Source organism: Gadus chalcogrammus, chromosome 17 (assembly GCF_026213295.1).
Source record: "Gadus chalcogrammus isolate NIFS_2021 chromosome 17, NIFS_Gcha_1.0, whole genome shotgun sequence".
In the NCBI taxonomy this organism is placed as follows: Eukaryota; Metazoa; Chordata; class Actinopteri; order Gadiformes; family Gadidae; genus Gadus; species Gadus chalcogrammus.
In genome coordinates, this window is record NC_079428.1 from 724,340 (window position 1) to 747,829 (window position 23,490).

At 51.6% G+C, this 23,490-nt stretch overlaps 2 protein-coding genes across 2 annotated transcripts; one reads left to right on the plus strand and one right to left on the minus strand.

The window, feature by feature from the left end:
* The first annotated feature begins 9,652 nt into the window (after positions 1-9,652).
* Positions 9,653-16,491, plus strand: LOC130369983 (uncharacterized protein C17orf114-like). Its single transcript, XM_056575615.1, has 3 exons — positions 9,653-9,927; positions 14,159-14,264; positions 15,027-16,491. The coding sequence occupies exons 2-3, from the start codon at positions 14,180-14,182 to the stop codon at positions 15,194-15,196; spliced, it is 255 nt and encodes an 84-aa protein (XP_056431590.1). The 5' UTR covers positions 9,653-9,927; positions 14,159-14,179; the 3' UTR covers positions 15,197-16,491.
* Positions 16,024-23,291, minus strand: mettl3 (methyltransferase like 3). Its single transcript, XM_056575579.1, has 11 exons — positions 23,054-23,291; positions 22,243-22,433; positions 21,448-21,921; positions 20,797-20,972; positions 19,878-20,091; positions 19,190-19,377; positions 18,824-18,862; positions 17,833-17,941; positions 17,447-17,512; positions 16,829-16,941; positions 16,024-16,574 (listed from the first exon to the last, which is right to left on the minus strand). Exons 1-11 carry the CDS (start codon positions 23,160-23,162, stop codon positions 16,460-16,462), a joined length of 1,794 nt encoding a protein of 597 aa, XP_056431554.1. The 5' UTR covers positions 23,163-23,291; the 3' UTR covers positions 16,024-16,459.
* Positions 23,292-23,490: the final 199 nt, after the last annotated feature.

The window sequence follows — 23,490 nt, forward strand, 5'->3', positions numbered from 1 at the left end:
ACAAGCCTTTGAAACTTTTTTTTTCAGGTTTGAATTATGGCAGGAAACTGACTCCATAGTCCAACAGCACCAACCGCACTCTGCCGCCCCCTGTGGCCAATCGACGCACTGCAGCCCTACAACGTGACTTGCCAAATGAATGCCTGTAAACACGGTTAATCCTCTAATCTTTCGTTGTCATTGAACTGTTTCTTGGTAGTAGTTACCTAACTTGCTTTCACTGACAGCCCTGAGAGCGTCAGACAGAGCGCACCGACTCAGGCTGCTAAACCAGGGTCAGGTTTCACCTGGTGGTCAGAGCACATTGTGAGACAGATATACCACAGGGTACACCTCCACGGTCCACCGCGTTAACGTCCTCGGCTCTGAAGATCATTAACACTGTCGAGTCGCCAGTTTTAAAGTGAGAGGAGGCTGTTTCCGCTGACCTGTGACCCTGCGGTAGCAAGGGCCACAGGTCACAACGCCCCCGTTTACATGACCCCCCCTTCACATCTTTAGTAAGAACAGCAGCTCTAACCAGGCTGGAGAACGGCAGAGAGCGGGAACAGGGAGGACACGGGTCTACAGTAGCATACATTAGCACCGAGGTAGCTTTACATTCACTGCACTGATTTACCTAATCAGGTCATCCGCTTAACATTGAGTTTAGATTAGCTTCGCATTAGCTTTACATTAGCATGAATTAGCTTTGCAGTAGCTCTGCATTAGCTCTCAATAATCATTGTGTTTGCGTTGATTGGCGCTACGGGCGGCGGCGCAGCGAGCAGCACTCCCCCTGGCCTGGCCCACCGATTGGCTGAGCTGAAGGAGCAGGGTTGCGCAACAGAGTGGAAAGTGAAGAAATGGAGCAAAGAAATAGAGAAGGAGAGACTGGGAAGGGAAGGGAATCATAGAGGAGGAGGAGGGAGAGGAGGAGGAAGAGGAAGAGCAGGAGGAGGAGCAGGAGGAGGAGGAGGAGGAAGAGGAGGAGGAGGAGGGGAAGGAGGAGGAGGAGGAAGAGCAGGAGGAGGAGGAGGAGGAAGAGGAGGAGGGGAAGGAGGAGGAAGAGGAGGAGGAAGAGGAGGAGGAAGAGGAGGAGGGGAAGGAGGAGGAAGAAGAGGGGGAGAAGGAGGAGGAGGAGGTAGAGGAGGAAGAGGAGGGGAAGGAGGAGGAAGAGGAGGAGGGGGAGGAAGAGGAGGAGGGGAAGGAGGAGGAGGAGGAAGAAGAGGGGGAGAAGGAGGAGTTGGGGAAGGAGGTGGAGGAGGCAGAGGAGGAGGAAGAGGAGGGGATGAGGAGGAGGAGGAGGAAGAGGAGGAGGAGGAGGAGGAGGATGAGGGGAGGCCTTCCCGGAGGTCAATTGTCATGTAAATCCTGAGCGAGACTGAAAGGAATGAAGACTAATCCTGAATGCGGAAACCACACACGTACGCACTCAATCACAGTGTGTCTGAATGGGACTGGGTGAGTGTGTGTGTGTGTGTGTGTGTGTGTGTGTGTGTGTGTGTGTGTGTGTGTGTGTGTGTGTGTGTGTGTGTGTGTGTGTGTGTGTGTGTGTGTGTGTGGTGGTGTGTGCATGCTTGTTGTATGCGAAGGTGTGTGTGTGTGTGTTGTGTATGTGTGTTCATGTGTGTTTGTGTGGGTGTGTTGGTGTGTGCATGCTTGTTGTTGTGCGCCAAGGTTTGTGTGTGCATGAGGGTTGTGTGTGTGTGTTTGTTGTGTGTGTGTGTGCATATGTATGTGCGTGCGGTAGACAAGGGGAGCGTGTGTAAACAGGTGATCAGTGTAAGTAGCCGAGGTGTCCCTGAGCGCTCCTGACCACTGGTGTCAGGAGGCCGTGATGACATCACCAGGAGGCCCGATGACATCACCAGGAGGCCCGATGACATCACCAGGAGGGGAGGGCCCGCTCCACACATATCTCAATGTGTGTGTGAGTGTGGGTGTCACCAGACGTGAGTGTCTGAGAGTGTGTATGTTGTCTATGTGGATGCGTGTCTGCCAGCACGTACTCGAGTTTGTGTGTCTGGGTCTGTGTGTGCACGACAGTGCATGTGTGAATGTGAGTGTCGGGGTGATAGTCGATATGGGCGTCCGTGTGTGTGCATACTAATGTGTGTGGTGCGTGCGTGCATCCGTTGTGTGCGTGTGTGTGTGTGTGTGTGTGTGTGTGTGTGTGTGTGTGCGTGCATGCATGCATGTGTTTGTGTGCCAATGTGTATGGTGTGCGTGTGCGTTCATGCATGTGTGTGTGTGTGTGTGGATGGCATGTGTGTGTATAAGTGTGTGTGTGTGTGTGTGTGTGTGTGTGTGTGTGTGTGTGTGTGTGTGTGTGTGTGTGTGTGTGTGTGTGTGTGTGTGTGTGTGTGTGTGTGTGTGTGTGTGTGAGTGTGTGTGTGTGAGTGTGTGTGAACGCCTGGCTGAATAGGAGAAGGCAGACAGACGGTCATTAGTCAATGCGGCCCAACTTGTTTTTCTACCCTGTGCACACATTTTGACCCCCACCCCCACACCCCCACACCCCCCTGCCCCCCCCCACCCCTCTCTCCTCACCCTGTCTCGAAAACAACTCCTCAGGCCCCGCCCCCTGGCCCGTCGTCTGACCGGACTGAGCAAACAAACAGAGCTTTATGAGACCACAGCCGGCCGGCCAGCCCTGACGTCACCCCGGGAACAGGAACCCAGACGCAGCCCTCCGGAAAACAACCGTGGCTCTCTGGTCCTCTGAGGACCGGAGGGAACCGGAGCTCAGGAGGACGTCCCTCCTGGTTCTAAACCCACGCTCCGAGCTGATGCTGGGCAGCGTTTACAAAATATAATTACTTCCACATGGGGTCTGTGTTTCTAATAGGCTGAACGACGTCCAGAGCCCAGTAATACTACGTCAGCCCCCCCTCCAGGTAGGGACCCTGGCAGGACACAGAGGTCTCCCCTGGACAGCATCCTGGGACAACCTTCTCCTGGTTAGATGAGTGACTGTCAAGCTAACGTCATAAACAGGCTGCCCTTGAAAACAAGAATTTTGTTCTTAATTTGCTTGCCTGGGTAAATAAAGGATAATAAAAAACCATCCCTAGGAAACCAATATGAAGGAGAAACAGAGAGGGGGGAAACAGATGGGATCCTTTATAAATAAATTCAGTCTTAATAAAATTATGAAAATGATAAACAATGATATGAATTGAACTGCCACTGTAATCGTATTGTAATCTAATAAATACCAAAAGCTTCACAGGAAACAGCAGGATAATCAGACTGAGGTCAGAGCAGAGATCAATGAAAGAGCCAAAGTCAAAATGATCCTTCAAACCTGTCCATGAAATATCCAAGTTTAGAAACGGACATACTTTTTACGTTTAGATAGAAGTACAAACGGGTCCAGCTACGACCTACATACATGAGCAAGCTCTCCCCTGGAGACATAGTATACCGTACATACTAGTACAGCTACTACCTGTATCCCCGAGGAGCCCCCCAGTGTTTACATAGTATGCAGTACAGACTCTTACAGCTGCCACCTGTGTACTGTACGTGAACAGGCCCCCCATCGCCATGGCTACGGGACTGTAATCCCCTCGGAGCCGACCGAGTGTAAAGGCCGACCGGGCGTGGTTCTGTGTGAGCGGGCCGTCGGTGTCAGACATCACATCATAGTAAATGACACGGTGCGCCTCGTCTCCTGTGAGCCGCCGGCTTTGTGCTGAGCAGCTGATCCACGGTGCGGTGTGGGGTACAGCCCAGGATAGTCCCGGTCCTCACACACAACAACAACAGACACACAAAGGCACTGTGGGCGGTGGTCGGGTTAAATGTGTCTTAGTAAACCCTCTCATAGAAACCCAAAGGGAATGAAGAAACAGGGACATTATAACCTGCCCTTGTCCCTTGCTGAGACTCACAACACTCCCAGAACCTCCCAGAACATACGAGACAGGAAGTGGGGAGGAGGAAGCAGAGAGGGAAGAGGAGAGGAGAGGAGAGGGGAAGGAGAAAGAGGAAGAGGAGGAGGAAGAGGTGGAGGAAGAGGAGGAGGAGGAGGAGGAGGAGGAGGAAGGGGAGGAGGAGGAGGAGGAGGAGGAGGAGGAAGGGGAGGAAGAGGAGGAGGAAGGGGAGGAAGAGGAGAGGAGAGGGGAAGGAGGAAGAGGAGGAGGAGGAGGAGGAGGAAGGGGAGGAAGAGGAGAGGAGAGGGGAAGGAGGAAGAGGAGGAGGAGGAGGAAGAGGTGGAGGAAGAGGAGGAGGAGGAGGAGGAGGAGAAGGAGGAGGAGGAGGAGGAAGGGGAGGAAGAGGAGAGGAGAGGGGAAGGAGGAAGAGGAGGAGGAGGAGGAGGAGGAAGGGGAGGAAGAGGAGAGGAGAGGGGAAGGAGGAAGAGGAGGTGGAGGAGGTGGAGGAAGAGGAGGAGGAGGAAGGGGAGGAAGAGAAGAGGAGAGGGGAAGGAGGAAGAGGAAGAGGAGGAGGAAGAGGTGGAGGAAGAGGAGGAGGAGGGGAAGGAGGAAGAGGAGGAGGAGGAGGAAGGGGAGGAAGAGGAGAGGAGAGGGGAAGGAGGAAGAGGAGGAGGAGGAGGTGGAGGAAGAGGAGGAGGAGGAAGGTGAGGAAGAGAAGAGGAGAGGGGAAGGAGGAAGAGGAAGAGGAGGAGGAAGAGGAGGAGGAGGAGGAGGAAGGGGAGAGGAGAGGGGAAGGAGGAAGAGGAGGAGGAGGAGGAGGAGGAAGGGGAGGAAGAGGAGAGGAGAGGGGAAGGAGGAAGAGGAGGAGGAGGAGGTGGAGGAAGAGGAGGAGGAGGAAGGGGAGGAAGAGAAGAGGAGAGGGGAAGGAGGAAGAGGAAGAGGAGGAGGAAGAGGAGGAGGAAGGGGAGGAGGAGGAGGAGGAGGAGGAGGAGGAGGAGGAGGAGGAAGAGGAGGAGGAGGAGGAGGAGGAGGAAGTAGGGTGGGCAGAGGAGAGGTGGAAGAGGAAGGGGGGTGGAGGAGAAGGAGGGGACGGACGAGGCAGGGGGTGGAGCAGGAGGCTGGCTGGTTCTCCCCAGCTGAGGAGGAGTAACCCAGGCCAGCATCAACAGGAAGACTGGCTGTACTGGGAACACACTGGGAGGAATGGGAAGGGAGAGGGGGGGGGGAGACAGAGGAGAGGGACAGAGAGAGGGGACCGGGAGAGAGAGAGAGAGAGAGGAGAGAGAGAGAGAGAGAGAGAGAGAGAGAGAGAGAGAGAGAGAGAGAGAGAGAGAGAGAGAGAGAGAGAGAGAGAGAGAGAGAGAGAGAGAGAGAGAGGGAGAGAGAGGGAGAGAGAGGGAGAGAGAGAGACATGGCTGAATGACCGGGTTAAATGAAGACAAACATGCTTGCATATATACCGTCATTACGCACACTGAGAGAAATAGAAGCATACTGAGGAACTGGCTCAATCTGGTCTGTGCTGACTGAACCGGTCTAAGTGACTGAAGTGAAGCGGATGATGTGTGCGACGTTGGGGAGGGTGTTCTTGACGGCTGAGGTGATGGCTGTGTTGGCAGTGGTGTGGTGGTGTGGTGGTGTGGTGGTGTGGTGGTGTGGTGGTGTGGTGGTGTGGTGGTGGTGTGGTGGTGTGGTGGTGTGGTGGTGGTGGTGGTGTGGTGGTGGTGTGGTGGTGTGGTGGTGGTGTGGTGACGGTGGTGGTGGTGTGGTGGTGTGGTGGTGACGGTGGTGGTGGTGTGGTGGTGAGGTGGTGACGGTGCTGGTGGTGTGGTGGTGAGGTGGTGACGGTGCTGGTGGTGTGGTGGTGAGGTGGTGTGGTGGTGACGGTGGTGGTGGTGTGGTGGTGAGGTGGTGTGGTGGTGTGGTGGTGACGGTGGTGTGGTGGTGTGGTGGTGTGGTGGTGGTGTGGTGGTGTGGTGGTGACGGTGGTGTGGTGGTGTGGTGGTGTGGTGGTGGTGGTGGTGTGGTGGTGTGGTGGTGTGGTGGTGCTGTGGTGGTGCTGTGGTGAGGTGGTGTGGTGGTGAGGTGGTGTGGTGGTGTGGTGGTGACGGTGGCGCTGTGGTGACGGTGCTGGTGGTGTTTGGTGGTGTGGTGGTGGCGCTGTGGTGGCGCTGTGGTGACGGTGGTGGTGGTGTGGTGGTGAGGTGGTGACGGTGGTGGTGGTGTGGTGGTGAGGTGGTGACGGTGGCGCTGTGGTGACGGTGCTGGTGGTGTTTGGTGGTGTGGTGGTGACGGTGGTGAGGTGGTGACGGTGGCGCTGTGGTGACGGTGCTGGTGGTGTTTGGTGGTGTGGTGGTGACGGTGGTGGTGGTGTGGTGGTGAGGTGGTGACGGTGGCGCTGTGGTGACGGTGCTGGTGGTGTTTGGTGGTGTGGTGGTGACGGTGCTGGTGGTGTTTGGTGGTGACGGTGGTGGTGGTGTGGTGGTGTGGTGGTGACGGTGGCGCTGTGGTGACGGTGCTGGTGGTGTTTGGTGGTGGTGCAGAGAGGTTGCAGCTCTAGATACCAGCAGTGGGTCACCCAGCAGAAGGGTCTCGTCTCATGGCCTCCAGAGCCCTGTGAACCCGCCTGACCCCCGCGCCTCCCCTACAAGGACAGAGGGGAGACCTGGCGGCCGGAGGAGCACAGCTGCCAGTGACAAGGTGACACCGAGAGGGTGTCAGGATACGACCGCCTGCCTGGCCTGACAAAGAATGATGCAACTCTACGGGGGCCTGCATCGCAATGAATGAAGCGTTTATAAAGCCTGCATCGCGATGAATGAAGCATGTTTATGACGCCTGCATCGCAATGGATGAGGCATGTTTAAGGTGCTTTCATTCTTAATAAAGCTGATCCATTGACTCTGTGGAAAACATAAAACAGGACCCTGTTAACGTTGTGCTTCTCTGAGTTAGAGAGATTGAGCACACAAAGTTCAAAGTGTAACCAATTTAAGATGTTCCTTGTAACATATTCACCAGTTGTGTAACTGGAAAGGTCCCAGGCTGCAGTGTGCGTGTGCAACGTTCCGTGTGTGTGTGTTTGGTAGCAGCCTCAGCAGCCGTAGCAGTGGTTTGTGTGCGCTCACCGTAGCCACTGAACCTCTGCACTGACTAAATCAGGTCAAGTCAGGCATGAGACGTGAGTGTCATGTCGTGACTGATGTTCACCTAAGGTGTCCTTCACCTGAATTACAACTATGTGTGCTTGTTGGTGTATGCACGCATGTGTGCGTGCGTGTGCGTGTGTGTTATGTTTGGCTATCAATCAAAATTGTACGAATGTGGGAATGCTTGTTACATGAGAGCTGACACGGTGGTTGGAGGCTCGCTCTCTCTCTCTCTCTCTCTCTCTCTCTCTCTCTCTCTCTCTCTCTCTCTCTCTCTCTCTCTCTCTCTCTCAGCAGTGAACCAAGCCTTCTGCTCATTTTATAGACGGTCTCAGCAGGTGAAGTCCCAGACTCTTTAATATTGACTTAGCGGCTCGTTAACACGGCGACAAGGTCGGTTCTGATATTGCGCTGAAGCCCCGCCCCAAGTGAAGAGTGACGGGCCTAAATACAGGGCCCGGGGTCCAATGAAAGCCTAGTGTTGAATCGAGTGGTCTATCGTAGCATTATAATTATTACTTTTCCTACTGATGTTTATTTTGACGTTTGGGTTATAATAGGATTATGTGTAGTCCTGCTAAGGCCATTAAAAACGATACGATTTTAATTGAGAATGCTGAAGTTCATTCTCAAATGATCCAGCGATTGTTTATGTAAATTAATTCAATATGAATAATTATGGGCATGGATTCCATAATCATCCCTTTTCTGGCAGGTCCAGGAGTACAACTGAGACTATAACTAGTCATTGTTTAAACACTTTATTCTAATATGTTGCATGCATCATTCATTCAATGAACTGCCAAACTGCCTACTCAATAACAAGATGTAATCAGACCAATGACATCTTTATCTTAATAGACATTTGAGCTAAGTTGAAGTTGTGTTGAAGCTGTTTTGAAGTTGTGTTAAAGCTGTGTTGAAGCTGTGTTGAAGCTGTGTTAAAGTTGTGTTGAAGCTTTGTTGAAGTTGTGTTGAAGCTGTGTTAAAGATGTGTTGAAGTTGTGTTTAAGCTGTGTTGAAGTTATGTTTAAGTTGTGCGCTTCAACACAACAGACTTAAGGCGGTTTACTTTGGCACTTGAAATCAGAGTCTGATTAAGAGTTTCTGTGAGGAGTTTCTGACGCTTCTGAATACTGCAGCAGATCAACAGAACAAGCACGCACGCACGCACGCACGCACGCACGCACGCACGCACGCACACACACACACACACACACACACACACACACACACACACACACACACACACACACACACACACACACACACACACACACACACACACACACACACACACACACACACACACACACACACACATACACACACACACACACACACACACACACACACACACACACACACACACACACACACACACACACACACACCACACATGTTCTTCCTAATTCCATATTCAAATTATGAAATATTTGTATAATTTACAAACACAGACGCACATCATTGATGAAAGGTTGACTATTTAGAGTATTAACAAAGGAGCCTCTATGTCCATGATAAGGAAATAAATAGCTTAGATCTATACAGTAGCATTTACCTTTAGCTCTGACCCCGATTCCCCCTCTGGGGTCAATAAAGTTTATCCGCACTCTTTAATGAATAGTTTATACAAGCACACACACACATCAACACGCACACACACACACACACCCCCCCACACTCCCACACTCCCACACACACACACACACACACACACACACACACACACACACACACACACACACACACACACACACACACACACACACACACACAGACGCCATGGGCATGTGTGAAGCCTTCAGGGGAACATGTGATGTTCCCAGCTCATCACTAGCAGGTCTCGTCTTGATCAAGTGCGTTGCCCGGGGAACCGACAGCTGCCACTCCCACTGCGGTCAGGAGATTGATATTGATATATTGATATATTTATGTATAAAACGTTAAATAACGGGTATGTAACTGGTATATAACAGTATTACTTGTATATAACTGGTATGTAGTAGGCTTGGAGGAGTGAGGGTCCCTCCCTTGCATTGGCGACACACGTACAAAAAACCTGAAGGATCCGGTTCCAGCCCGATCCCCCCCCCCCCGGCGCCCCCGCTGGGGACTGTTGATCCAGATGTGCTCTGAGCACCTCCAGCAGGCGGAGGCTCCAGCGGCCTCGGGTCTGAACCACTTGAGTTACGCAGGGAGGGTTAGCTCAGGTTAGCTCAGGTTAGCTCAGGTCCGCTCATGATAACAGAGGCTGTCTTCTCCCTTAACCAAATAAAGTATGTTTTAGGAGTTCTATTAACAGATGGATCCATAGAGGAATACATTAATACATATATATCATGTCAGACAAACTAATGCTAGCCTCTGAGCATGAAATCATTAACTGTTGGGGTGAAGCTCTGCAGAAACTCTAAAGGACATAAGACTACAAATAGTTTGGGCAGTTTGTCCAAACGTAGATACAGATAAATGAATCCTGTTGATTAGGGTAAATTATTTGAGAGGATTCCAGTGATATGAGAGAGAGAGAGAGAGAGAGAGAGAGAGAGAGAGAGAGAGAGAGAGAGAGAGAGAGAGAGAGAGAGAGAGAAAAAAGTCAGCGCGGAAGGAGGGGTGAGAAAGCAGGCGTGTCTGTGCCCATGCTCCTGGGATCAGCTATTTAAAGTACAGTCGCTTCACTCTGAGAAAACATTTCCACTTTGCGTCGCGGGACCAGAGGCGACGGAACCGACACACGTTAGAACCTGAGAATAAAGACCTGACGGAGCTACACGTTTACGCGTCAGAAAGCGACGCGCGTTGACCGCCCGTTTGGACACAGACGCGCAGACGCGCGGACGGAAGATTCAGACGCTTCACGTCTCTGATCATATTCCACTCATCTCAACCGCGACACATCTTGCAGGCTGCCCCAGGTATGTAACGTCATCAGACAGACCCGCAGTCAAATGATACGCGTCGGGTCAACATATCCCCCAGGGGTTTATGTGGGATTTGTTCTGATTAAGAGAACTTTCTGGAATGGGTTGGACCGTTATTTTAAATAGAGGGGATGCTATCGTGCGTCTGATTTGTGGATCAACAACAGCCTGCCTGTGGAGGCTCGTGTTTAACATCGGGCCACAGGGTTGTTTACGTGGAGGGTTGGAGAGGGAGAGTGGGTTTGGAGGGAGGGAGGGGGGTTGGTGGGGGGGGGGGGGGGGTGCGTGTGCGCGCATGTGTGTGTTGGAAGGTGGGTGGGTGTGTGTGAGTGTGTGTGTGTGGTGGAGGAAGGGTGGGTTGGTGAGGTGTATGGTGTGGTGGAGGGTGGATGTGCGTGTACACATGTGTGTGTGTGTGTGTGTGTGTTGGAAGGTGGGTGGGTGGGTGTGTGTGGTGAGGGGAGGCTGGGTGTGTGTGTGTCGGTAGGAGAGTTTACGCAGCTCCGCGAGGAACTCGCGGGCGCGGCTGATCTTTGATTCGGTCTCAACTTCGCTTCGTTTTATTAAGCAGTAGCCTATTATACAATTCATGTTCAACTTAATGTCAGTAATTAAACGCAACGAAATGGCTCTCAGAAAGCGTAGGCTATGTGTGCATGTGTGTGCGTGCGTGCCTGTGCATGTCAGTGGGAGCATCTATAAAGATGAGTCCGGATTAGTCTGTCGTCTCCCATACGCACAATGACCACATTATCCAAGTGTCCCGCCCATAAGTCTCTAAAGCATGTTGAGAATGCAGGAAAAACATGTTGAAAAACGTTGTTTTTCTTGACATTCTGAAGTATTCAATCATTTAAATTAATTGTATTTAATTCACTGGATGAAAGGAATGTATAGATGTGTAGTAGGTCGAATGAACAGATGGAAACCTGTCAATTGCTGTCGTTGCCATGTTTTAAACAACACACAAACACACACACACACACACACACGCCTCCAGCTACGTGCAACTTCGGACCTCAAAGACGTGTCATAGAACTCTGTTTGACAACTGGATGAGACATGCCGGCAGTGTGTCGGTCATCATCTCTATTACCACACACACTGTGCCGCCGTGCTGTCACACACGCACACAGACACACACGAAGCGCAGAAGCACTGCGCAAGAGAGCAAGACAGAGAGACACACAACCCAGCTCAGAAGCCTTGAGAGAGAGAGAGAGAGAGAGAGAGAGAGAGAGAGAGAGAGAGAGAGAGAGAGAGAGAGAGAGAGAGAGAGGAGAGAGGAGAGGGGGAGGGGGAGAGAGAGAGAGAGAGAGAGAGAGACGAGAGAGAGAGAGAGAGAGAGAGAGAGAGAGAGAGGGAGGAGAGAGAGAGGAGAGAGAGAGAGGGGGAGGGAGAGAGAGAGAGAGAGACACTAACAGTAACTGCACTTCTGCACTCTCTAAACCCCCCCCCCCCCCCTCCCGTTAGAGGGGCTCACCCCAGTCCTTGATTGTTGATGTACGACGCTGATTCGTTCAGTGGGCGCTGGATGTGACTCATTGTCTCACTCTCTCTCTCTCTGTCACTCTCTTTTTCCGTCTCTCTCTCTCTTTCTGTCACTCTCTCTGTCTGTCTCACTCTTGGTCGAGCACGCAGTGTTCCACTCTGTGTTTCTGTGCATTCTTAGTAGTACATTTGTGTGCATGTATGTGTGTTTGTTGTTTTCTGCCAGAGCCTCTCTCCCACACACACACACACTGTGTGTGTGTGTGTGTGTCGGTCAATTGTGTGTCAAGTGTGTGTCGGTCAAGGCCAGATTACGGTTATCACAACCTCTCAGCCCACAGGAAGGCCTCTGGTCTATTCCAGGGCATCATTCACACTTTCCTCCCATTAACAACTCACTGAAGGCTGGTTGGGTTAACCCATTCTGTCCCTGGTGGACCAGGGTGAGCCTGTTCCGAGGCCCTCGTGGACCGCTCTGAGCCTGTTTCGAGGCCCACCCTGGGATTCTGTGTACCTTAGAAAGAAGAAAGTGTTTTGCCAAATCAAGTTGGAATAGGAGGCAGCGATAACGAAGATGCATTTGACTATAAAGTGATTTTGGCTTGTTTTCTAAAACATTTGTATATATTTGGATCTTGTCATTTTCTTACAGCTGTTGAAAAAAAGGCTTGTTACTTCAGATATAACTTTAAGGACACCTGGAAATACCAAAATAACCTTATTTTTCAACTGATTCAGCTCAAACCAAGTGACCCAATAAGATAATTAGATTACACCAACATCGTCATTTGTAACGAAAGGTAAATTCACCGCTGTGGATAATAGGTCGTAGGGTGATCTTATCAGACCGACAACAATGCCTGAGTGATTAATAACCGTTTGAGTGACGGCTGAGTTAACCAACTGCCACACTCCTAAACACGAGAGAACCGATTAGATCAGAGGACTCAGGACCAATCAGATCATCAAACACGTCCACCGCTTACTTTCAAAAACAAAGGTGAGGCTCTCTAACCAGAGTTAAGCAAGTATGTGTGTGTGTGTGTGTGTTAATACATAAGATTGTGTGTGTTTGTGTGTGTCTGTGCGTTAATGCAGAAGTGTGTGTGTTTGTGTGTGTCTATGTGTGTCTGTGCATTAATATAGAAGTGTGTGTGTGTGTTTGTGTGTGTCTGTGCGTTAACATAGAAGTGTGTGTGTGTGTGAATGTGAGTATGGGTTTGTATGTGTGCGATCATGTGTGTGTTTGTGTGCGTGTGTGTGCTTGACGGTACCGGTTTCTGTAGTGCCTGAAGCTACTAAAGAAGCAGTAGCTTACAGAGAGCAGGAGGAGATGTAGAATAAGACCAGAGGAGGCAGGAGAGTGTTGGAACGGAGCCGACTCTCAGCACCACTGCGATGCCAAACGCCCCGAGCTTTGTATCAACACTAATCTTTTGTAAGAGTTGCGTGTGTTGTGCATCAGGTGTGTGCAAGTGTATACATTTGGGTTATGGGTGTGTGTCTGTGTGTATTTTGGTATACTGGTGGGTGTTTGTGAGTATGTGTGCATATGTGTGTTTTGAGTACATCAGATTGTGCTTGTATGTGTGTATATTTGGTTTTCTGTAAATGTGTGACTACATGTGTGTATGCATTCATCTGTGTGTGTGTATGTGTATTGTGTGCATGTGTTCGTGTGTGTCTGTGGTCATTCACATTTTGCAGTTGCATTTATCCAAAGCGACTTACAATAAGTAAATTTGTCAGAAGAAAGAGTATATATCACTCTTGGTACAGTATAAAGATGGTCATAGAACAAAGTGCAAAGCACTTACATTCACAAGGTTAACCCATTCCCCGTACACAACAAAGATGGCTCGGATAAGTATAGGTTAATTGTGTTTCTTCATGCGAGTGTGTTTATGTGTGCTTGTTTATGTGTTTGTTTGTGTCTGTTCATGTGACTGTACGCGTTTGTGTGTGTTTATGTGTGTGCATGTGTGATCGTGTGTGTTTATGTTTGTGTGTCTGTTCATGTGACTGCGTTTGATTGCGTGTTATTGTGAGTGTGTCTGTTTATTCAACTGTGTGTGTTTATGTGTGTGTGGTTATTTGTGTGAGTCTGTGTCCGTGTGTGTGTGTGTCCGTGTGTGTGTGTGTCCGTGTGTGTGTGTGTGTGTGTGTGTGTGCTGTGTTATCCCCCCCCCCCCCCCCGACCACATGCCCCATTGACGTGTTCCAGGATTAGCCGCCTCAGCGCCCGCGTGCAGCCGGCCTCCGATTGGCTCCAGGGTTCCCCTCTCAGCCGTCCCGTCCGGGGAGGGGCAGTAGATTAGTGTCTGGGGAGGAGCTGTCAGGGGGATAACGGAGGTAGAGGACAGAGGGATAAGACACAGGCTGGACCGCAGACAGCTGGTCCGTCCGTCCGTCTGTCTGCACAGACAAACATCAGCAGGGGGGGGTGTTGAATATGGGTCTGCAGCTGGAAGGTTCTAGGGTCAAAGCCGATGTCCACAGCATCACCGGTGGGCTTCCTTCAGCAAGACACCCTGACCCCGGAGAGTTGTTACAAAGGCCTGCATGGGAGCTAACTCTGAGGCTCTGTTATAGACTCACAGGGAAAGACCCAAAACAACCAAAATACTCTGTGGGAAAATAAAACGAATCTTATCGGAGGAATTTCTAGATGGAACAATTCATCACCATTTGTCAAGAGAAACCCTATTAATAGGTTCCCCCTCTCTGATTTAAGCGGTCTCTTGGATCATCGGCCATGGGCGTCAAAGTGCTCCAGTGCTTCCCGTTCTACCTCCGCTGTAAAGAGCGCTGCAAGGGCCGCAAGTGCCCCCCAGAGGCAGGTGAGGGTAACTACACCCACAGAAACGATCATCTCATCACAGTCCACGGTCCGACTCAGGGAAAGGGGAGGGGCGCAGTTTCCATTTCGACATCAGACCTCACCGCATCCTTTAATTGTGTTAATAGTAAAGATATCAAAGTATTAAAGTACTAACTAATAAAAAAGTCCACAGTGGATCCCAAACTGTGGGCCAGACGCACAAATAAGTCACAACCAGGGTCAAGGGAAGTCCACGAAATATAAAATATCTATACTATGTTTAGGACAGAATAGTAAAATACTTTTTTGATGAATATTCAAAGTAACATTTACCTTTACATTCAGGACATTTAGCAGACTTTTATCCAAAGCGACTTACAATAAGTCCATTTGTCAGAAGAAAGAGTAACAACAATATATCTGTCGGTACAGTAAGGATGTTACTGCCAAGCACTAACTATCACTAGGTTAACCCATTCCCCGTACACAACAGAGATAGCTAGGATAAGATGCTAAACCATGCAAAGTCATATTTTTAAGTGCCAGGACGTACAACATACAATAAGTGTGTGCATTAAGTACCATGACAGACAAGATACAATAAGTGTATCACAGGTGGGTGGGGGGGGCGGGGCTAAGCAGAGTCGAGGTGAACTCTGAACTGAGTGAGGTTATGCATCTCACTTGTTCATTGTTAAAAGGGAAATGAGAATGAATTATTTTTAAAACTCTCCCCCTCCCCTCCTCCCCCTCACCTCCTCTCCCCCCCCTCCTCTCCCAGCACCCGATGAGGACATGAAGCCCCGCCTCTGCTCCACCACGTCCTGTGGCAGCCAGGGCTCCGCCCCCGGCTCCGCCCACGGCCCCCAGGTGTACTTCTCCACCAAGGCCCGCCTCTCCTTCCGCCACCAGCTGGACAGCAACGTCAACGCCGTCGACGCCACCTACTGACCGGCGCCGGGAACTGCAGCTTCAGGATTCCTTTTGATTCTGGGAGGCGACCGCGGTGGAGACGGACAGAAACATCGTCCAATCACACGGGCTGACGGTGTCGTGTGTGTGTGGGGGCTTTAACTCTGTTTGGGGGGATGCCCGCCCCCCAAAGTATGAACTCTATCATGGATAGAAGCGTCTTGACTCTGCTCTCTGGCCATTGGACCTCGCACTGCGCTGGATTCTCGAGCGATTTAACACCAGAGAGTACTGAAGAGAGAGAGAGAGCGAGAGCGAGAGCGAGAGAGAGAGAGAGAGAGAGAGAAGGCCTTCTCTGGCTCATTTGATGCTGAGGGGAGGCGGAGGGGTCTACCCTTCAGACGGGGCCGGAGGGCCGATGCGTTGCGGCGCCCAGACGGAGCTGATCTTTGTTTACAGAGTTCCCGCCCACCAAGTGCTTTACTTCTTACTTCTTCAGATTATTTTACATTCAAGTGCTTGATTATTTTGCCCCCTCTTTTCTTTGTTGTTATGCAAAACAGACTTGATTATGGATAAAGAAAGTGTTCACCAGGTGACCAGAGCAGCAACACCGTGTAACAAAATGAGCTCGTACTGTTAACACCATGAACCCCCCCCCCCCCCCCCCCGATAAAGCAGAGTAACGAGGCCTCTGCTCGTTACACTAACGAGGCCTCTGCTCGTTACACTAACGAGGCCTCTGCTTGGTGCAGGGCAGCAGCACTAGCCCTCATGTTCGCTGGTACCCAACACGATGAGGCCTGTGTGGGTCTGGTCTGGTCATCACCAGACCAGACCCCAGGAGGGGGGGGGGCTGAAGACACTCCACGGCCATGTTACAAAGTTATAGTTTAAGCTTTCTTTATCATTTAAAAAAGAACTGGCTTCGGCACAATTCTGTAACTAACAACGTACTTTGATGAGTTTCTTCACTAACTAACATAATTCCATATAAAGAAACTATTCTAACAACATGTGTTATGTTTCCCCCTCCATTACAACATCTAGAAGTCAACGATGTACAGAAATACGATTAATTAATGTTCCCCAAAACAAACCAAACCCAAGCATCTTTCTACTACCATTTATTTAAAAAATAGGATGTCATTGTATAAAAAAACAACAAAAAGAATCAAGAGACAAAATGAAAAAATACAAAAAAAAGAAAAAGGACGCCTGCTTGCGTCATGGTCCGATGGTTGCCACGGGCAACCGAGTGCACACTACCTCCGGTTGATTGACAGGTGCAGGGGCGGGACATCACAGCATGTTCTTGGGCTTGGAGATGACGCCGTCGGGGTAGCGCTTCTTGAAGCGGGCGACCACGTCGGGGTCCAGCAGGTGGATACCGTCCAGCTGGTTGCCGAGGGTAACCCTAGGAGACGGAGAAAAGGATGGGGGGCGAGGAAGAAAGAAAGAAAGAAGGAAAAACAAACAAGAATATTAAGTTTTAAAAATGATCAACTCATCAGAACTAATCATCAATAGATGGAAACAGAGTACACACAGGGCACTACGTAACAGAAGCCACCCCGTTAGTAGTGAATCAACAGCCCCATTAAACGGGTCGTGGTCCTAATCGTCTATAGTTCTAGGGTTGCTCTCCAGTGACGCCGCAGGGCGACGTACCAGTTGGGCTGAACGTTGTGGGGCCGGCCGAACAGCTCGATCTTGCGGGTCCCCGGGGACAGCCTCTCGATCATCCCGTAGATCTCGTCTGGCTTGTGGCTGGTGGAGCGCACCTGGCAGGGGGAGGGTGGAGCACAGAGCGGAGAGCAGAGAGAACAGAGCAACGATCACAGAGCGGAGATCAGAGACCGGAGATCAGAGAGAACAGAGCAACGATCACAGAGCGGAGATCAGAGACCGGAGATCAGAGAGAACAGAGCAACGATCACAGAGCGGAGATCAGAGACCGGAGATCAGAGAGAACAGAGCAACGATCACAGACCGGAGATCAGAGACCGGAGATCAGAGAGAACAGAGCAAAGATCACAGACCAGAGATCAGAGATCAGAGACCGGAGATCAGAGAGAACAGAGCAAAGATCACAGACCAGAGATCAGAGATCAGAGACCGGAGATCAGAGAGAACAGAGCAAAGATCACAGACCAGAGATCAGAGATCAGAGACCGGAGATCAGAGAGAATAGAGAATAGAGCAAGGATCACAGAGCGGAGATCAGAGATCAGAGCACGGATCGGAGACCAGAGCTAAATGGATACACAGTCAAGCAGTGAGGAGTACCTCGGCCACGATGACATCACAGTCCAGCCCTCGGTTGAAGCCCTGGGGGCTCCCCTTAACGCCCACCTGGAACACACACACACTAAAGTTTACATTTGTACTCTCTTGACTCCATTGCTGGCCAGTGTGTGTGTGAGTGTGTATGTGAGAGTGTGTGAGGGCATGGTAGTGAGTGAGTGAGTGAGTGAGTGAGTGAGTGAGTGAGTGAGTGAGTGAGTGAGTGAGTGAGTGAGTGAGTGAGTGAGTGAGTGAGTGAGTGAGTGAGTGAGTGAGTGAGTGAGTGAGTGAGTGAGTGAGTGAGTGAGTGAGTGAGTGAGTGAGTGAGTGAGTGAGTGAGTGAGTGAGTGAGTGTCTGTGTGCGAGGGTGTGTGAGTGAGTGAGCGTACCAGACAGTGCTCCTTGCCGTGGTTCAGCCAATGGCCGGTCCTTCCTGTTCTGATGATCCTCTGAAGCTGATTGGTCTTCACCCAGATGATCTCATCCACGCGGTCGTAGCTGAAGAGACAAACAAACAAAGACAGCAATAAACACACAGAGTAAACACAGCCACGCAGTGGAGTATACAACCGAACGCCCAACATCAACATTATTTAGCTGGAAGTCGTCTAAGCTCATCTTAGTAACATAGTCCTGACACAGGGACAGAGAGAGAGAGAGACAGAGAGAGACAGAGAGAGAGACAGAGAGAGACAGAGAGAGACAGAGAGAGACAGAGAGAGAGACAGAGAGAGACAGAGAGAGAGACAGAGACAGAGACAGAGAGAGAGACAGAGACAGAGACAGAGACAGAGACAGAGACAGAGACAGAGACAGAGAGACAGAGACAGACACAGAGAGAGACACAGAGAGACACAGACACAGACACAGACACACACAGACACACAGACAGACAGACAGACAGAGACAGACAGACAGACAGACAGACAGACAGACAGACAGACAGACAGACAGAGACAGACAGACAGACAGACAGACAGACAGACAGACAGAGACAGACAGACAGACAGACAGACAGACAGACAGACAGACAGACAGACAGACAGACAGACAGACAGACAGACAGACAGACAGACAGACAGACAGACAGACAGACAGACAGACAGACAGACAGACAGACAGAGACAGACAGACAGACAGACAGACAGACAGACAGACAGACAGACAGACAGACAGACAGACAGACAGACAGACAGACAGACAGACAGACAGACAGACAGACAGACAGACAGACAGACAGACAGACAGACAGACAGACAGACAGACAGACAGACAGACAGACAGACAGACAGACAGACAGACAGACAGACAGACAGACAGACAGACAGACAGACAGACAGACAGACAGACAGACAGACAGACAGACACACAGAGACTTACCCCCAGAGGCTGAGACACTCCCGGCCTAGCTCCATCGCCCTGTCAATCAAGAAAACAAAAGCTCTTTAAAACCAACTGAAGCACCCTCCCTAAACAGCCCCTTATAAACCACCTATCATACATATAGTGTACCAAACCTAACTATTTCACTCCTTCGTGCCTGTGACACTATGCTTATTAATCGGACAAATAAAACTAGAAGACCAAAAAATATGAAAGAGAGAAAAATAATTGCAGAAAATCTCCAAACATGGAACAACAAGATAAAACTACAAAGATGGAGCAACAAGCTAAAACTACAAACATGGAACAACAAGATAAAACTACAAAGATGGAGCCTCCACTTCGGACTCCAAACATGGCTACCTGCCGGTGACCCAGAGGAAGAGGAAGCCGTCGTCCTGCAGCAGGGGGATGTGCAGCTTCCTCATCTCGTCGTCGGTCAGCGTGCCGTAGGGCAGCTCCATGTGGATGTCCCAGGGGGGGTCTGCCATCACCACCGCAAACTTACCCAGGATGGACACGTCCAGGTAGCGGATGTCACAGCAGATCCACTGTGGAGCGGGGGGAGACACCTGACTGAGTGGGGGGTACGAGGTCTGGGTGGGGGGTACGAGGTCTGGGTGGGGGGTACGAGGTCTGGGTGGGGGGTACGAGGTCTGGGTGAGGGGTACGAAGTATCTCATTCACCCAGACACATTTCCTGCACACCCAGGCTGAACAAGATCCCGTATTAAATGGTGAATGGACTTCATTTATACAGCGCTTTTAACCAGCTAACCAGTGGCCACTCAAAGCGCTTCACAATATCGCCTCACATTCACTCATTCATCACACATTCACACACCGACGGCGGAGTCAGCCACGCAGGGCGACAGCCAGCCTGTCAGGAGCAGTCAGGGCGAGGCGTCTCGCTCAGGGACACCTCGGCACGGAGGAGCCGGGGATCGAACCAGCGACCTTCCGGTGACCAGCCGACCCGCTCTGTCTCCTGAGCCCCATGCCGCCCGTTATTCAGCCCTTCAGTTGGTGACATCCACCGCGCCGCGGTCACCTGCGAGGGGAACAGCTTGCCCACGTTGCTGTCGGCGTCGTCGGGGTGCAGGCCCAGCTCTGCGGCCCCGCCCTGGGGCCCCAGCAGGCCGCCCTCCGCCTCGGGGGGGCTGTCGATCTCGTAGTGGACGTACTTGCAGGTGTCCATGTGGAAGCAGGTGTTGAGGAAGGAGCAGTCGCCCAGACTCTCGTCAGTGTGCTTGTTGATGATACGCCTGATGAGAGGAGAGGAGGAGAGGAGAGGAGAGGAGAGGAGGAGAGTAGAGGGGAGGAGAGGAGAAGAGAGGAGAGGAGGAGAGGGGAGGAGAGGGGAGAAGGAGAGGAGAGGAGAGGAGAAGGGGAGGAGAGGGGAGGGGAGGAGAGGAGAGGAGAGGAGGAGAGGGGAGGAGAGGGGAGGAGGAAAGGGAGGAAAAGAGAGGACAGAAGAGGAGGAGATGAAAGGAAGAGGGGGGGAATAGAGGGGAAGGGGCGAGGAGAAGAGAAGAGGAGAGGATCGACCGCCATCGTTAGAATGTCCTTCCTGAGTCTGGAATACTGTCAGGATAGTCTAGAGGCTGAGGGGTTCCCCTCCCAGCCACCAGGAGGTACCGTGTTCTGTGAGGTGAGCAAGAAGCCCCGCACTGCTCCTTAATGAACACTGAATTCAACCCGGAGGTCTGCGTATAAAAGGGTCCCTCTGCTAAATGTGTCTGAATTAGAACATCTTCATGATGGCTGAGCTGCTTTCACTCACTGATGGTCTCAGAAAAAGGATCTTTACACAATCTGACACAAAATAAAAACATATTTACCACATAAACACCAGCGATGAATTCACAACATCAATCAAGCGCTGCATAGTGAGCTTCATCGGCGGACGGACAGACGAGGGACAGACAGACTGAGAGGGGGGGCAGTGGTGGGGGGGGGGGGACACTGACCGGAAGTGCAGCTTGGTGCAGGGCTGGGGGGCGTAGCCGGAGCGCATGCACTCCTCCTTGGTCCCGAAGTCGCAGAACTCCTGGACCTGGGCGCGGCCGCGGGACCGGAACTTCTCCACGATGGACTGCTCCTTCGCCGTGCTGGTGTTCAGCAGCTCCAGGATCTCCCTGCTTACCTACACACACACACACACACACACACACACACACACACACACACACACACACACACACACACACACACACACACACACACACACACACACACACACACACACACACAGTCTTTAAAATGCTTTCCATGTTTCCTTCACCCCACGTTGTTTTGGCTGTTGTTCCACATATGAGCATAAAACTAACAACGAGTGCAAAACAATAAGACCCTAAGTTATAGTGTTGAACGGATCCTTGATGTTTAAGTTTGCATCTTTCTAAATACAAACATAATAAAGTTAAACCACTATCGACAGTAGAGGTGAAAACATTAACAGTATGTTCAGAGCTGCATTATCATCGTTATCGTCATCACCCCCTCCCCCATCTTTTCACATCCTCCTCCTCCCCCCCCCTCCTCCCCCCCCCCTCCTCCTCCTCCTCCTCCTCCTCCCCCCCCCCCTCCTCCTCCTCTCTCTCCCCCCCCCCCCACCTCACCTTCTTGCTCTGCTGCTCCTTGGTGGACTGCTGGTTCAGCAGGCTCTCGATCTCCATGTCCAGGTGGGACGACGGCCCCTTCCCCGCCCGGCTCTTCTTATCCGCCGCGCCCCCCGAGGACCCGCCCGCCATCTGCAGCGAGGAGGGGGCGGGGGCCAGGGAGATGGAGGAGGTGTGCGGCGGCGAGGGGGGGGCCGGGAGCGCCGGCGAGGAGCCGGGGGGGCGCTTGTGGTGCGCCGGGTCCTCGGCCTTCCTCTTCACGCCGCCGGCGCGCTGGGCGGCGCCCGCCGGCCCCGTCATGGCCCAGAGCTTGGTGTGGTCCACCGAGACGACCAGCGTGGAGGAGGGGGTGGAGGAGGTGGAGGAGGTGGAGGAGGAGGAGGCCTGCGAGGGCTGGCGCACCTCGATCAGCTCCTGGGCGGAGAACTTGAGGAGCAGGCTCTGGATGCAGCTGTGGGTGACCGGGGCGTCGGCCTGTCCACGTGTAAAACAAACGCACCATGAGGACGGGGACTGGGACACAACATCAGAACACAACACACAATGAGGACGAGGACTGGGACACAACATCAGAACACAACACACCATGAGGACAGGGACTGGGACACAACACCAGAACACAACACACCATGAGGACGAGGACTGGGACACAACATCAGAACACAACACACCATGAGGACGGGGACTGGGACACAACACCAGAACAACACACCATGAGGACGAGGACTGGGACACAACATCAGAACAACAAAGCCGAACCCAGATCTCTACATGAGGTTTAAATCACGCTCTTACACTGCTGAGGTCGGCGGTGATGGACAGGGACTCTGTGGGCAGGGACAGGCTGAGGTCCGACAGGTATCCCAGGAGCCTCTTCTCCAGCTCGGGGTCCGGCGGCCGCTGGCTCCCCCCCCCGGGGGGGCAGGGCGCGGCGGGCGCGGGGCTGTCGCAGCGCGCCGCCGCCCCCTCAGCGCTCGCTCCGGCCTCTGACACACACGACACATGAATTACACGTTACATTTAATTAACGCTGTGCCATAATGAGAGCGAGGAAGTGATTTATTATTAAAAGCGCTGTTATTGATCAGTAAACAGCAGTAGTTTATTTACATATCCAGCATGAACTTCTCCCTTCTGATTCAGTATTCTGTCTGTTCTAGCGTCTTCCGGTGACTGCGACTGGATGCCTGGACTCTCCTTATGGTTAACCGGCCAGCACCCATCACCGATTTAAAATGTTTTGCCTGTATGTATGAATGCAATTACATCTTTAACTAATATACAAGGGTTTGGTAGCGCTTATTCCATATGGGTTACATATGTATGCCAATAACGGCCCCCATTGCACTCCAGAATATCATCCCTGGAAGGGAGCTCAGTGCGTTCCTCCTCAAGGTGTGTGTGTGTGTGTGTGTGTGTGTGTGTGTGTGTGTGTGTGTGTGTGTGTGTGTGTGTGTGTGTGTGTGTGTTTCTTGCCCTCTTGGAGGCTAGGGTGGGTCAGGGGGGTGTCATAAACTCACGACCTGTTAAGCCTTTTGAGACTGTAGCTGTGATTAAGGGCTATACTAATAACGTTAATTGAATTAAATTATCCGGTTGTCCTTACCGCCTCCTGCGCCGAGCTGCCCCGGATCCTTCCGCCGCCTCTGCACCCTCTCCCGCAGGGAATCCAGCTGCTTCTTGTGCGCCTGGATGTTGCTCCATGTGTCCGACATACCAACCGGGCATTAAGGTCGACTTTAATAACAATACTGACGACCCCGGAGGATTGTTGTTGCCTGTAGGTTTACAAGCCGCAACCCGCCCGAGGAAGAATGGATGTGCGGTGCGACCGTCAAACAAGGCCTACCAGAAACTAGAACTAAGGTTCCTACATTATCCTTTTTTGGTTTCTCCCCCTTGGACGCACCTGGATGGATGATATTGTTATTTATATTATATTATATACCACGTAAATCCTTCGTACTGGGTTTTTCATGATAAGAAGGAACATTATGAAGCCAGATGGAGTGGTTTGTTAAGCGGAACATAATGACAAGCGGA

Excerpts from the sequence above, each read along its gene's own strand:
- LOC130369983 (XM_056575615.1), top strand. The coding sequence starts at position 14,180 with ATGGGCGTCAAAGTGCTCCAGTGCTTCCCGTTCTACCTCCGCTGTAAA. Across the intron at positions 14,265-15,026 it reads CAAGTGCCCCCCAGAGGCAG|CACCCGATGAGGACATGAAG; the intron begins GTGAGGGTAACT and ends CTCCTCTCCCAG.
- mettl3 (XM_056575579.1), bottom strand. The coding sequence starts at position 23,162 with ATGTCGGACACATGGAGCAACATCCAGGCGCACAAGAAGCAGCTGGAT. Across the intron at positions 22,434-23,053 it reads GCAGCTCGGCGCAGGAGGCG|AGGCCGGAGCGAGCGCTGAG; the intron begins GTAAGGACAACC and ends CGTGTGTGTCAG. Across the intron at positions 19,378-19,877 it reads GCAAGCTGTTCCCCTCGCAG|TGGATCTGCTGTGACATCCG; the intron begins GTGACCGCGGCG and ends CCCGCTCCACAG.